The 14,189-nt window shown below is 59.6% G+C and overlaps 2 protein-coding genes and 1 long non-coding RNA gene across 5 annotated transcripts in view; 2 read left to right on the top strand and 1 right to left on the bottom strand.

Moving 5' to 3' along the window:
* Positions 1-1,609: 1,609 nt before the first annotated feature.
* Positions 1,610-6,085, bottom strand: SFXN2 (sideroflexin 2). Of its 3 annotated transcripts, none has more exons than XM_080596913.1 (12): positions 5,962-6,085; positions 4,788-4,960; positions 4,409-4,579; positions 4,189-4,287; positions 3,961-4,036; positions 3,688-3,773; positions 3,241-3,301; positions 3,084-3,150; positions 2,885-2,934; positions 2,764-2,813; positions 2,523-2,570; positions 1,610-2,359 (listed from the first exon to the last, which is right to left on the bottom strand). In XM_080596913.1, the coding sequence occupies exons 2-12, from the start codon at positions 4,946-4,948 to the stop codon at positions 2,260-2,262; spliced, it is 969 nt and encodes a 322-aa protein (XP_080453039.1). In that variant the 5' UTR covers positions 4,949-4,960; positions 5,962-6,085; the 3' UTR covers positions 1,610-2,259. The 3 variants fall into 3 exon arrangements, with proteins under 3 accessions (XP_080453039.1, XP_080453041.1, XP_080453040.1); XM_080596915.1 differs by lacking the exon at positions 5,962-6,085 and adding an exon at positions 5,684-5,749; XM_080596914.1 differs by lacking the exon at positions 5,962-6,085 and adding an exon at positions 5,412-5,495 and having other exon boundaries at positions 4,788-5,355.
* A 14-nt stretch (positions 6,086-6,099) lies between these two features.
* The window catches only part of ARL3 (ARF like GTPase 3), a 28,046-nt gene continuing 19,956 nt past the window's right edge, over positions 6,100-14,189 (top strand). Inside the window, exons 1-2 of the mRNA XM_080596933.1 lie at positions 6,100-6,234; positions 13,518-13,661. Coding sequence (XP_080453059.1) covers positions 6,232-6,234; positions 13,518-13,661 — 147 coding nt within the window. The 5' untranslated portion in view covers positions 6,100-6,231. The remainder of the gene's footprint in view (positions 6,235-13,517; positions 13,662-14,189) is intronic.
* LOC308197067 lies at positions 6,443-11,138 on the top strand. Its single transcript, XR_013952551.1, has 2 exons — positions 6,443-9,975; positions 10,479-11,138. It is a non-coding gene; the product is annotated as an uncharacterized lncRNA (long non-coding RNA).

The raw sequence follows: 14,189 nt of genomic DNA, 5'->3' as shown, positions 1-14,189 counted from the left end.
GGAGATGTCCTGCCACAGTCGTGTCCCAGCACAGCCCCCAGTCCTCCTGGGGCAGCCGGGGAGGCGGGGGCGTCACTGTTTGGGGATCGTTCACAGCTCTTGGGCAGTGATGGAGGCTTTCTACACCACCCCTCCCTGCGTGCCAGGCAGCCGCCACAGGGGATTGGCACGATTGATGTTTATCAGATGCTCAGATAACACGCTCAGAAAAGCCAGGAAAAAAAAAATAAATCAATTTAGCAGCTTATCTCCTACCCCTGGGATCTTTCAATCAGGGCGATACTCGGGGCACACCTTACCCTGCTCACCCAGCTGGCGTGGGCTGGCAGGAGCTAACCCAGTGCACACGCACCCTGTTTGCTCCTCTCTCCTCCGGCAGCCGCCTCCACCAGCGCTTGGGCAAGGATCTGGGACCGGTGGTTCATCAAGGGAGACCCCAGGCTCTCAGGACTCCCCAGACGTCTTTGGTCTGGTTGTTAATTGAAGCTGGAGCACTTACGTTTCGGCCACGTACAGTTCTTAAAGGAGCTTTATTCCTGTTCCCATCCAGCCCTGAAATTACAGGCAGGGAGAAGGAGGCGAGAGCGGGGAGCATGGGACAAGCCCGGGTTGGGTGTGACTCACTGCTGGCGCCTAATTAACGCCCGCAGCTCTTCGCAAACAAGGATGAACCTAGCCCTGACTCCTGGCAGTGAGGTTTCTTTCCTGTTGCAGCAGTGGAACACGGAGGCAGAGCTGGCCAGAGCCTCACCAGGCAGCAGCAGCTCTTCAGGGGGTGCCTGCTGCGGCACTTTGCTTTACGAGCACCGCTGTGCTCCTGAGTGTGCCAGAGGCACCTCGAACCCAGCTCCATCCCAAGCTGCTGTATGCACCTTTCCAAAAGTGCTCGCAGACATTTTGGGTGTAGGGCAAGCGCAATCTGAATTAAGGAGCTTAGGCAGACAGCAGAGATGTCTCCTTGTGGCTTCTTCCCTCTCCCAAGAGGACTGACATGTTTTGCTTCACGTGCTTATCTATTTTTTTTAATTGTGCAATAACAAGAGATCTAATAATGACCAGGGAACAGATAAGCAACTGTGAACACATCTCCCCGCCTTTTGCTGACCTATTATTTTAGAGCTTTTGTTCAGTCATCTAGCTGTAGCTACATGTATGTGTTTAGACATTATCCTCCATTGCAGACCGAGCAGAATAAAAACCTGCTTTGGATACAGCTTGGCCCTTCAAGAAGCATATTTTGGGTTCCGCTGCTCTCTCTGCAGGAGCAGGGTGGCTAATGCCAGATCCTGTGTCCCCTTGGGGATCGGGCACGTGTACTCAGCCGGAGGGACGAGGGCAGACCATCCACCGGGCCTTGGGGCTCTCTGAGCTGCCACATGCAAAGGATTGGTTATAAACGTGCTGGTCTCACCGAGGGATGTTCATCATCAAGCAGGAAGCCCAGACAGAGCTCACCAAGAGCAGGACCACAGCCCAGCTCAGCCCAGTCCCTGGTGCCTGGCCAGACACTGAGCCCACACCTTTCCCTGTTGAGGCAAGCACAGCCCGCGTACCAGCCCCATTGAGGTAACCACGCACCCAAAGACCACCCAAAATCAGAACCTGCAGCTGTTTTAAAAATCACCATGTTTTATTTTCCAACCCTCCTCTCTGTCAGTTGCAGCATTGCCTGTTCAGAGCCTGAGCTCACACCCTGATGGCTTTGTGACCCCCGTGTCTCCTTCCCCCTGTGCAAGGGGGACAGGAATTGAATGTCCCCCAGGTCCTTGGTCCCACCGTGGGGACAGCGAGACACAGGACAAGAGCTGGCTTTTGTGCTCAGAGGAATGGGTAATTTCAAAAAATTAGAGCTTAAAAAGAATTAGCTATTTCTCTTTGGGATTGTGACAATCGCAAAGTGAATAAAATCTGAACCTGAGAGTGAGGAAGGCATGGTCCAAGCACTGGTCCTGGGACTTGGTCCGCCCCCCGTGCAGAGGGGACAGGTCCCTTCCAGCCTGCCGGGGGGGATCCAGCTCTTGGGAAGAGGCCCCTGCAGTGGTTTAAGGCAGCAATGTGGTTTGGGAGGGAGGAGGGATGCCCCCGATGGGGATATGGCTGGCAGCAGATGGGGGGAGGCTCTGGACCAGCCGACCCCAGCTCCATCCCCCAGGCCGGGCTGACGGGTTCAGACCATGCCTCTGAGCCCTGCTCAGGGGATGTGGGGCTGGCGGCGGCAGGGGTCCAGAGGATTGTGATGGCTCCCGAAGCAGCCTCCGTTCACAGTCCCTTGTTAAAGTAGACGTATGGCACTTTGTCCCCGTGCTTGGCCACAATGCTGTCCCGCAGCTCCGGCTCGAGGCTAGCCAGCGCGAGGGAGCTGCGAGGGAAGGGGACAGAGAGTGAGACCCGCCATCCTGCCCCCGGCCAGGGCACCCCCATGGGGTGCCCATCGCGGCCCTCTCGGGACGGGGAGAGGAGAGCGAGGGGAGGAGGAAGGCTCCCGAGCTGGCACGCAGGAGGGGAAGCAGCGGGACAGGTACCATCTCTGCGGGAACAGGGCGCAGGCGGCCGGCACCATGAACAGGAGGCTGTGGGGAGAGAAGAGTGGGGGTTAGTGCTGGGGGCTGCAGGCCCCCGGATGGGGTTTCAGCCTGGGAGGTGCTGCTCACACCCCGTTACTCCCAAAAACTGGAGAAAGCGTTGGGAAGTCTTTTCCCAGGCTGACTTCGGGCATCTCTCGGTGCCACACACCGGGCAATAGCGGGTTTTTGAGATACTTACAACCCCCCGCAGAGCAGCACCTGCAGCGGCGCGTGGAGAACCCGGATGCGCTGCAAGGGAAGAGCGGGGTCAGGCCCCGGCCGGCTGCTGTGGCCCCGACCCAGGAGCAGCACGGGCTCACCTGCATGAAGGGGAACTTCTCCAGCCGCTCCATGATGACGGGCAGAATAACTAGGTGCCGAGAGAAGAGGGGAGGGGAAGAGGTGAGGGACCCCGGCCGGCCCGCAGAGCCCCAGCAGCGCCGGCCGTGCTGGGAGCCGCTGGGTTTTGGGTCACGGCGTGGATCCGGCCCCCAGCCCAGTGCCCCGTCCCGCACTCACTCATGCCCGGAGCTGCCATGGTGATCCTGGAGACCACGACCTGCGCGATGCCCTTCACCGCCGCCCTCTGCGAGTAAGAGCGGCCAGCTCAGCCCCACCGCAGCGCCTGCGCCCCCAAACCTTCCCCGTCCACCCCCCCGCTGCCCCCAGCACTCACCCTGGAGCGTCCCAGCTCGTTGTTGTCCTCGTCCGTCACCGTGACCCCGTTGATAATCTCCCTGAGGGGACAGCGAGCGCGGTGGCCCTGGGGCTCTGCCCCCCCCGGGCCCTGCTCTGTCCCCAGCCCAGCCGATGCTGCCACCTTCAGGGCACAGCCGCGCAGGGGCCGGCTGTCACCGGGACCCCACGCCCCCAGGGAGCACCCCCCCAAAATCCCACAGAACACCAGGACATCACGCACCCACAGCCGCCTGCGGAAGGGCTTTGGGTCCGAGACATCTGCCAGCGGACCCCCAAATGGCCACCCTCACCCCCAGACCGCCCTCCTGCTTCGGTCACAGCTGCGCCACCCCCCCCCCCCGGGGTGCTCAGCAGAGACCTGGGGGTGCTGAACACGGGACGGGGAGCGGTGGCAGGGCGGTGCGCCGGGGATGGACGCACTTACTGCTGCCTCATCATCGGGATGTTCACGCAGTTGGCGGCGGCCACGGCTGCAAACGGGACCCAGCGGGCAAGCAAAGGGGGGGCTCGCTGCGGGAGAGGGGACGGCGTCAGCACCGGGGGCAGGATGAGGCCGGGTGCTGCCACGGGGAGCAGCTGCTCTGCACCTCCTGGGGCTGGGGGCGAGGGAAATCGCCCGGTGCCGGAGAGAGCACTGGGACGGGGGCCTCGCTGGGAAGGGGCCTTGGAGGAGGGCCCCTTCCCCGTCCCCACGTACCTTGGTGTAGAGGTTGAGCCCCACCGCGGTGGCCAGGGCCGTACCAGTGGCCGTGACGTAAGCCACTCCGATTTGCCTGGATGGAGATTTGCGAAGAAGGGAGAGGAAAAAAATAAAAATAAAAATAATAAAAATAAAAAAGCCACCAACTTTGACACCTTGATCCTGCTCCTTCGGTGCCCAAGGGTCTTTTTTTGGGGCATCCCATGGGTACAGGGGCACACTTACGCCAGTGAGATGGGGGAGGCGGCGTTACGGTTGGTGTAGTTGACGATGGCATTAAAGGACTGGTTCACCCACTGCCAGAAAACCACGGCCGGCACCGTCCTGTGGAGGGAAAGGGCCAGGAGGAACTGAGGCACCGCAGCCCGACCGAGGGCAGGGATGAGGAGGTGGGAGCCCTCGGGGGGCTGCCGGGGCCGCGTCCCCAGCCGGGGCAGGGTCTCACCGGTAGAACTGGAGCATGCAGCCGGTGAGGGCCATGCCCCCCGGCACCTGGAAGGACATCCTGCCGATGAGGTTCATCTTCTCGCCGCTGTCGGGGTGGAAGGCCGAGTCGTACAGCTTCTTGGCGTACAGCAGCTGCTCCCGGCTGCTGCCCGGCGGCACCAGCCCGGCCCTGCCAAACCCGGAGCCGTGGGGAGCTCAGCCGGGGACCCCCGGGGGAACCGCGGCCAGAACCTGCCCCCGCTCGAGGCTCCCCAAAACCTGGGCATCTCCGACGGATGCCGCATCCCAGCACACCGGCCTGGGTTGCCTCCGGCATCCCCATGGGGTTTTTGGGCCTGGCAAAGGAGGGGGTGTCCCCGGCACCGCGGTGCCCTCACCTGCAGCCTGCCACCACCTCCCGCGCCCGGTCCAGCTCCCGCTCGGGCACCAGGACCGTGCGCGGGTCGGTGATGTTGAGGAAGTGCCGGAGGCGCCCAGCGAACGTGCTCTGGTCCCAGCGCGGGGCGTCGATGTCGAAGCCGAGGGGGACGGCGGCCATTTCGGCGCGGAGCTGGGGAAGGAGGACAGGCGGCTGGGGAAGGTGGCACCGCTCCGCGGAGCGCCGGGCTGGGCGAGAGCCACCGCTGGGTTTATGTTTAACGGTGGAGATGGACTTTCAGCGGCCCCCAGCCCCGGCTGCGCCCTCCTGCAGCGCTGCGGCCGTGCCACCGCCATGCCCTCCATGCAGGGGTCCCCTCCCCAATCATGGGGTCCCTCCCCAATCATGGGGTCCCCCCCCAATCATGGGGTCCCTCCCCAGTCATGGGGTCCCTCCCCAGTCATGGGGTCCCTCCCCAGTCATGGGGTCCCCCCCTAAACATGGGGTCTTCCCCCAATTGTGCTGTCCCCTCCCAATCGAGGGCTCCCTCCACAATCATGGGGTCCCATCCTAGTCATGGGGTACGCCTCAATCATGGGGTCCCCCCCCAATCATGGGGTCCCATCCTAGTCATGGGGTACGCCTCAATCATGGGGTCCCCCCCCAATCATGGGGTCCCTCCTTAACCATGGGATCCCTCTCCAATTGTGGGGTCTCCACCCAATCGTGGGGTCCCCCCCTAATCATGGGGTCCCTCCGCAATCATGGGGTCCCCCCCAATCCTGGGGTCCCCTCCCCAATCCTGGGGTCCCCCTCCTTGCTGCCACCCCCCAGCAGAGCCCCCCAGACCCCAAAAGACCCCGACCCCCCCCCGCCCTGCTTTGCCCCCTGCGCGCCCCCGACCCCATAACACACCACACCGCCCCCTGCCACTCCGACGCACACCGTGCCCCCCCCCCCCCCCCAAAACGCTGCCAGCCCCCCTGCAGCCCCCCCAGCCTCCAGGGTGCGCGCTGCGCGGCCCCGCCATGCACCCTTCCCTCCGCGCCCCCCCCCCCAGCAGCGCTGCGGGGCTCCCCCCTAAGCCTGCCCGGCGCCCCCCTTTATTGCTGCGCGCCCCCGTCAGCGCTGCGCGCCCCCGATAGCGCTGCGCGGCACCGCGATGCGCGCCCCCGCCCCCACGTGACCCTTACCTGCGCGGCCCCCAGACCCCCTCGGCGCGCGCCGCGCCGCGTGGCCGCCCCCGGCCAATCACGGCGAGCCGAGCGGCCGCGCCCACCCCGCGGCGGGAGGGGGCGTGGCGATGGGGAGGGGGGCGTGACCGGGGGGCGTGGCCAACCGCGCCGCCAGCCCCGCCCCCCCCGTGAGGCGGACGCACGGCGGGGAAGCGGTGACGCGCTTACGCACGGCGGCGGCGTGTGCGTGACGCAGTTGCCCATGGTAACGGCGGAGCCGCGCGGAGGATGGTGAGCGGCGCGGCCCGGCCCGGCCAGGCCCCGCGGGCGGGGGGGGCGGCACCGGCCTCACGGGGAACCCTTGGGGGTCTCGGGGTCGGCCCGGGGAGATCGGGGCTTGGGGGGGGGGTGGGTTGTGTGGGTGTGGGGGGTGGTGGGGCCTGGGGGGGGTTAATGAGGCCTGGAGGGGAAGGGGTGGGCCTGGGGGGGGGGCGTCCTGTCAGCGCTGCCGCCGCCGGGGGGATGGGGCGGGTTTGGTGCTGTGAGGTGTTGGACGGGGGCGGTGTGGGATGAAGGGAGGAGCTGGGGGGGTCCTGGGCGCTGCGAAGGGTCTGCTAACGGCAGCAGGCAGCGCTGGGGGACAGGCGGGTGGTGAGGGGCGGTGTGGCCCGGACTGAGGTGGGGTGCTGGGCTGGTGGCAGTGACCTGGGTTCGGGCGTCAGGGCGGGACGCGGGGTGCTGGCAGAGTCTCTGGGGGTGCCGGGTGGGTGAGGACCAGCAGCAGGGCTGCGGTGGTGGGGGGAGCTGCTGCTGGGGTGCTGAGAGCACAGGCGGAAGGAAACGGCAGCAGGGACGGAGCTGCCCCGAGGGCAAAGCGGTGCATTGTCCAGGAGCCCGCTGGGTGCGTGCACAGGAGGAGGCGTGAGTGAGAGCAGCAGAGGCAGCTCCACGTCTTCACTGGGTTAATTCTGGCTGCGTCCCCACCTGCTGGGCCGCAGAGAGAGATCGGGATAAGGTCTGCGGGGATCTGCTCTATTTTAGATCAGTTGATGATGGAGCGTGTCACACCAGGCACCAGAGCCGTCACAGGATGGACATCTGCTGTGGAGATGAAGGCAGCTGCCTCCAGCAGCGCCGTGCTTTGTGGGACACATTTGGCCTGCAGCTGCTGCTAGCCAAATCTGCTCTTCTGCCTTGTGATGTCCCGATAAACTGGTGTCGTCTGGGATCTGGCTGCTGTTATCTGAGGGCTTTGTGTGTGGAGAGGCTGGGCTGGGAGTTTTCCAGCGCCTGTGTTATTTGATGCGGCGTTTTAATGCCTCTTTGTCTATTTTCCATTTCTGGGAGTTGTTTGTTGGATTGCAGCCTCGCAGACGGGGTGGGTGGCACTTTGGGGTGCCCGATGGTCTGGTTGTGCTGGGCAGAGGACCGGGGAGCTCTGTGCTGTCTCTCTGGCATCTCAATTTTCCCTCAAACTGAATAACTGTTAGTGGTAGGAACCCTCTGAAACACCAGCAAATATAACTAGAGCAGCCCGGGGGTGTGGGTCAGCAGTCAGAACTGATCCAGACGGCTCGATGTAACAACTTCCTGCTTGTCATCTGAGCGCGTAGCTGCCCCAAGCGTGTTTCTGGCCTGTCGTGATTGCACTGGTAGGCACTGAAACCCCCTTCGATGGCTGCGTGCCCTGACTCCAGTGACAAGAGGGTTAATGCCGAGGTTTGCATGAGTTCATTGCTCACCCAAGTGAGTAGGTGCAGAGGGGAAGCGTCTTGTTCCGCAGTTCTTGCAGCTGTGGGGCAGAGGAGGCAGGAGGTCAGAGGTGGAGCACGGAGGGAAAGACAGGCCATAAAAACGCAGAGCGTTATATCGGGATGCGCAGCGCTGAGCTCTTTGGCTCGGCTGAGCAGCAAGCACGCATGCTGGGCTCGCAGCGAGGCGAGGGGAGATGCTCCAGGAAAGGATGGGCAGCTTTCCAGAGTTTGGGAAGCGCTGGGCGAAGCAGGGCTTGTGGGGTACTTGTCACTGCGTAACCATCTTCACCGGAGGGGCGGCGCCTTCCCGGCTGATAGCGAGGCCAGAGGACGACCCGCGTTCTTCTCAAACTGTTGACCGAAGCTGGCGTCGTTGTGTTAAAACCACGGCTGTCAAAGCACGGCCCTGTTGTATCGCTGACGAAACCGAGCCGTGGGGTGTCTAGAGAACACCAGGCATGTCTCGTGGAGAGCATGCCATGCCAGCAGAGCCAGGTGTGTACTCGGGCGTCTTCCTCCTGGCCCTGAGCTCCTGTTTCCTGCACAAATGGCATCGCAGGGGACTGGACGAGGCTGTCAAGTGCCGAAAGCGCCGGAGCAGAGGCAGAGGGTGGTGACATTGTCTGGTGGTGGGCATCAGCTCTTTGCACAGGGCAGAACGCCGCCTTGCAGCCTGCTCAGAGCGTTCAGTTTTAATTATGGGAGGCGAATCCCTGCTGCTCCTGGTTAATACACCGAAACAGAGAGTGCCGGGTGACCTCTTTGACAGAGAACTACGTTAGTAGGTTTGAGCTGGAAGGACTCCGTAGGTGACTTGCCTCCGCTGAATGTGAGATTTCGGAGGAGAAAAGGAAGTCTGCACTGAATGACACCATATGGTGGAGACATGCAGCAAGCAAATGGCTTGGTTGGGAGTTCTGCCAGAGGAAGAAGTATTGAATCAACTGCGCTCAATAGATTAATTTACTTCGGTTGTATTTGGAGAAAGGCTGGGTGATTTTATGACCATTAGTGACATTTGCAGCTCTGCAGCCGAAGATAAAGGTAATCAGACGTCATTCTTCAGGGCCCCAGCTAATCAGCGCAGTTGTCAGAGCGGGCTCTTCTCCTCCAGCTCCCTGTGCGCAGAAGCGCACACGGGACCACAAATGCAGCCTCAAATATCCCCGCTGAAGGCCGGGTATGGGGCTCAGCGAAACCACCCGTCCTTCCCCAGGCATGTGGCCGCTGCATGACAGCCTGGAAGCACCGCTCGCTTGTCTTTATCTCGCTGTTTAAACGTGCTGAGCTGCTGCTGCGTCGCTGGTGGCGGGCCGGGGCTGCGCTGCGCTCGGTGCTGCGCACGCAGAGCAAGATGTGTCCCCGCGCCGCGGCAGTACAGGGCGAGGTGCGAGATAACAGAGCGATACGAGGAGGAGAACGCCGGGCAGGTTGGAACTTGGCCCCTTCGCTGCCTAAACCTCCTCCAGGGCTGTAGGTGTGGCGGGGGAGGAATTAGCAGGAGCCTCGAGGGGCGGCTTTAGGGATGTTTTGTGAAGTTTCTCCCACGGTGGTAGGGGAGGCGCGAAGGGGCTGGGCTCGGTGCAGCTCGGTGCAGCGGAGCTGTCAGCTGGAGGGGGACAGCACGACGCGGGGACGGGGCGCCCACCTGGGGACCACGGGGTGAGACGTGGCCACGGGGCGGGCCGAGAGGCAGAGCTTTGCGGCCACAGCGCGTCTCGGAGAATTGATTTGATTTCGGCTAAATATCCACGTCTACCAGATAAGCGGTCGCTGGTGACTGAGGGCGGTTTTGTTTTAAATTCATTATCTGAGCTTTGTGGCTAACAAAGTTCAACAGAATACATTTACTTCCCTCCCCTAATAGGAATCAACTGTGCTCGGCCGTGGCTTGCGGGCCGTGCTTTATCCGTGCCCTGTGTATCCAGCCCTCAGTACAAGGGGAAATTATTCTTTCCATTCCGGCCGCGTAGTGCCGATCTGATACAATATTTAAACAGATTATCTCAATGCTCTGTTTGTCCCAAACCAATTTTTGTTTTGGCCTATAAAGTGAATCTTCCTTTCAGCGGCTTCTGTGGTACAGGATGTAGTTACATGCATCAACTAGTTCAAAAGGCCCATCTACAGCCTGGATTTAAAGCTGAATAAACCCACAAAACCCTTAGCTAGGACTATAAATGTCACTGTATCTTTATATATGTCTGTACTTTTTTTCTTTTTTTAAGAGAACGGGATTACTGCGTGCAGCTATAACTGGAAGCCCTTTGATAATTCAGTGGGTATTTTAAACCTAGCAATGATACGCTTTCATAAAACCGCACATCCCTGTTTTCTGAAGGATGCTAATAAGATGGTTAGCCTTTCTTTCATGTTCAACGTGTTTATGAGTGCACTTACCCATTTAGCTGCATCTCCGAATGTAATGCCCCGCTCTGATTTCACAGTAATTGGCAGGAGCCTTTTTTTTTTCTCTCCGTGTGTCCCCGCTCACTGTCTGGAAAATGCACTCTCCTCCTTGCTGACCCCATCAGTCTGTCTCCTGGTGGTGCCATAAAGCAAACCCTCTCCACCAAGGATAACGATGTTTATAAACAAGCCAATCTGATAGAAAACACACGGTTCGCTTAACCCCGCGGGGACCGAGCGGCGCGGCTGCCGGCCGCCTGTGCCCGGCCTTGGGTTCCTCTGCGCGCCTGCCCCCCTCCAAAGGCTGCACGCGCTGCCACGCTGCGCCGCTCGTTATCTCAGCAGCATCTGCAGTTCCCTTCTCTCTTACAGATGCCGCAGTCTGCTTAGTTTTGTGCAAGTGACGGGCTGCCCTTAGCCTCCTGCCGGCCGGCTCTGCGGCTCCTCGGCCGGGCGACGTCTCCACCGACCTGCAGGAGACGCGTCCCGCTCCTCACCCTGCTCCTCACCCTGCAGCCCAGCCTCTGCCGGGCATCCTCCCTGCTCGCTCCAGGCTACGTCCCGGCACCCAGACGTTTGTCTGTTAGCTGTGCCGCCTCAAGGGCCTGTCTCTCCTCGGTCCAAGTTAGTTTCGGCGTGGTGTTTGCAAGCAGAGGAGTGCTAATCTATCCGTGTGCGTGCAGGGAGGGTTGCTTGTCCCACGTAGCGGCTGCGCGCAGCGGGGAACTTGGCTGAGTTATTTTTTCCAGCCTACCGAGCTGTCAGGAAATGCTTTCTGTCTTCCTAGCTAGTGTGCTCGTAAGACCAATTAAAGAAAAATAATAAGTACATTAGAAACCAGTCTGTGAACAGCTTTCCTTAATCTTAAATATTCACTAGAGGGAGAATGCAGGGTACGAGTTGCCAGTTATCTTTACCGAATAGTAACGGGCGTAGTAGCCAAGGCTGTTATTTGGCTGGTGATTTAAATTGTGTATACAAAGCATGTAACCTATGCTGGCAGCTGCTGAAATAAAGTCCGCTTCTATATTGGCTTGCTTGTCTTCCAGCCTTTTAAATCAGCTTACTTTATACCTTAGAGAATACTTTTATTTCTATATATATCCTCGCGCCTATTGGCTACCCCAGCTAATCCTGTGATCAGCCATGCAGTGGTGTCACTCGAGTCGAATAGGGAACGATGCTGATCGTTTTCTCGTAGGCTGTCATACTAGCCCAGAAATAGCATCCGTCTACAATGGGAGAGAAGCTCTATTAACGTTTCCAGCAGTTCCTCTTCCTGACCCCTGAGAATTGCTCCCTGGTAGATAAGCAACGCTTCCGAATGCGTTTCTCTGCACTCGCTATTTTGGAGTTGGATCCTGAAACGTAAGGGCTCCTAATCCTGCTCTGCTCTGGGATACGCTCCTCTGCTCTTAGCAAGTGGTGCTGCGGATAGGATTAGCATTTCAACAACTTCTTTTTTTAACTGCGAGCAATAAACTAAAATAATAGGGCCTGATTCAGGGCCCTCTGCAGTTGGCAGTGGTGCTCGAGCTGGTATGCGTTGGCTTTGGGTCAGCCCTGTAAGAATGGGGACTTCACAGCCTTTCCCTGCAAAGGAGGGGGAACGTGTGAATTTTAGAGTTCCTGCTCTCGTGGGGTCTGTCCACACCGAGCCGCGCTCCGTGGATTTACAAGCCAACAAACACAGCCGTAAATTTGCCAGCAGGTGAAAAGCAAATGCGCGTTGCTCGCCAGGCAGTTAAAACTTGTGTTTTTTAATGATGTCAAGGGCACTGAGGACACACACGTTAACCGGCAGGTGTTAGGGGCGTTCCTGCCGCTCTGCCTTTCCCCTGCCCTCAGCCCCATGAAGCGCAGCCCGTCGGCAGAAGGAGCCGGGCGCCGTGGCCGCGGGAAGGAGCCGCAGGGCTGCGGGGAGCTGCGGCAGCTGGCTCTGCCCGACGCAGCGCTTCAAATCCATCAGCCACGGGCCCGGCGGCGGGAGCCAGCTGTGAGCACCCTCGGGCTCAGCGCGGGGCATCGCAGGCCCGCTCCCTTCGACTGCTGGCACCCCGTGGGCACGGCGCCCTCTGCCAAGCGGGGCCTGTTCCTGATTAACGCCTCTCGAGCTGGGCCCGCATTCCCAGGTTTTTACCAGCCTGCTTCCGATAGAGGGGATGCAGCCCCAGGGGCAGGCTCGGGGTAAGATTTCAGTTTTGCTGTTATGGTTCCCTGCGTGAGCTCGGAATTTCTGACCCTCAGCTTGACACGGGGCGTTCTAAAAGCACAGGCACAACGGCAGTCACGCAGATTTTTACAAACACCCTCCAAAGCCAGTTTTAACAAGTTCCTCTTCTTCTCCCCCTTTCTTTCACGTCGTGTATTTGGAGCTGTGTCTGGCAATTAAAAGGATAACCAATAAATTACTTCCCCATCAGAAATGCTTAGAGGGGTGGATCAAACCTAACTTGCGTTTGAATCTCGGCATATTCTCGCTCTGCGCTATTGAAAGCTGTGGCGTCGTGATCCGCAGGGCCGTGTCCTTTCCGAAATGCTCCGTGCCACCTTTGCACTGAGCAGGCTCAAATAGTCCTTGGCTCCCAGTCGGAGTATTTAGAGTTGCGAGAGCATCCGTGCACTGCAGGTCCAGGTGGAATTGGGGTGATTTGCACCTCTTGGTTGCACGCCGGGATCCCGAGCGCTCCCCCAGCCGTCGCAGAGAGGTCTCCGAGCGGTGGCACCGACAGAAGCTCGAGTGCGCTGCTGTAACGTGCCCGGCTGTAAATGAGCTGACCTGCATATTCTGTTTCCTAATCCTGAGTGATACTGTCAGCTCAGAGAGCTGAGCCTGGCTAATGACTGCAATCCACTGTGCTTTTCTTAGCGAGGACGTGTGGTGATCTGAGATAGTTGTTAAGTGCTACATCCTGAGAAGCAGAACTGCACGTGCCCCATGGGTCCGGCATGTTTTAGGCAGATAAACGGGGTTTGAGATGATCAGGGAGTTACTATGAAAAGAACTGATGTCAGGTACACAGTAACCTACAGCTAACTAGGAGAGAGATTAAATTAATGGGGTTTTCCCTCTGATAAAGATAATGAGGAGCTTGCAAGGACTTGGGTTGCAGCTCCTACACATGATATCCCCGGGCGCTGTCTTCCTGGCACAGGCAGCGCCAAGCAGCTGCGTGACGTGAGCGGTGCAGCCAGTGGTGCACCCCACTGAGTGACATTTGTGCTGTCTGAGACCTTGCTGCTGGTCCTTGAGATGAAGGAAAATTGGGGGTAGAAGAGGAAATGGGAAGGGGGTCAAGCTGTCCTGGAATCCACCACCATACAGAACCTGTTTTGAGGGAAGGGGGGCATGGCGTGGTGAGAGGAGAGAGTCAGAGGGGAAATAACAGCTAGACTCTCTTGCTGATTTAGGGTTTACTGTCAATCCTGCGTAAACTGAAGAGCACCCCAGACCAGGAGGTAAGGATCCTCCTCTTGGGACTGGATAATGCAGGCAAGACCACACTCCTGAAACAGTTGGCATCGGAGGACATCAGCCACATCACACCAACACAGGTGAGGAAGGCCCTTCCCTGCCCAGGGCAGTTCTTGTGGTCCCACTTGCTTTCCAAAACTCTACAAACCAGAGTCCGGTGCCCCATTTCAGTTTCTGAGTTGTCTGCGTAAGAGGAGGCTCCCTGAATGAGCCAGAGAGCGCCAGGCCAGATCTGCCAGGTAGTGCAAACGTGAATGTGTGCCGTGAAGTTCTGCAGAAGGCTTTTGGGTCACGCTGGTGTTACGTGGACGAGCCACAGCTCCCGTTTGTCCGCACCAAACACCGGACGTGGGCAGGGGACGCTGTAGCGTTGGGCATGTCCCCGTCTCCCTGCATCTTTCACCCGTCCAGCTCCAAGCGTCTCGCATATTCCATCGCTGCCTCTCCGATGCCTCTGGCCCCCTTTCTTTGAGCTCGGGGTTGGGGAGAAGGACGTCACCCATCAGGAGTGCTGCAGCATTGCTCCTGTGTCGACCAGAGGAGGTTGCTAGAGAGCTGTGGGAGATGCTTCCCCCACCCCGTAGCTGCCTCGCAAAGCTCCCAGCCCC

This window comes from Anser brachyrhynchus, assembly GCF_964034855.1.
Source record: "Anser brachyrhynchus genome assembly, chromosome: 6".
Lineage (NCBI taxonomy): Eukaryota > Metazoa > Chordata > Aves > Anseriformes > Anatidae > Anser > Anser brachyrhynchus.
This window is presented reverse-complemented; position numbering and strand designations above follow the sequence as displayed.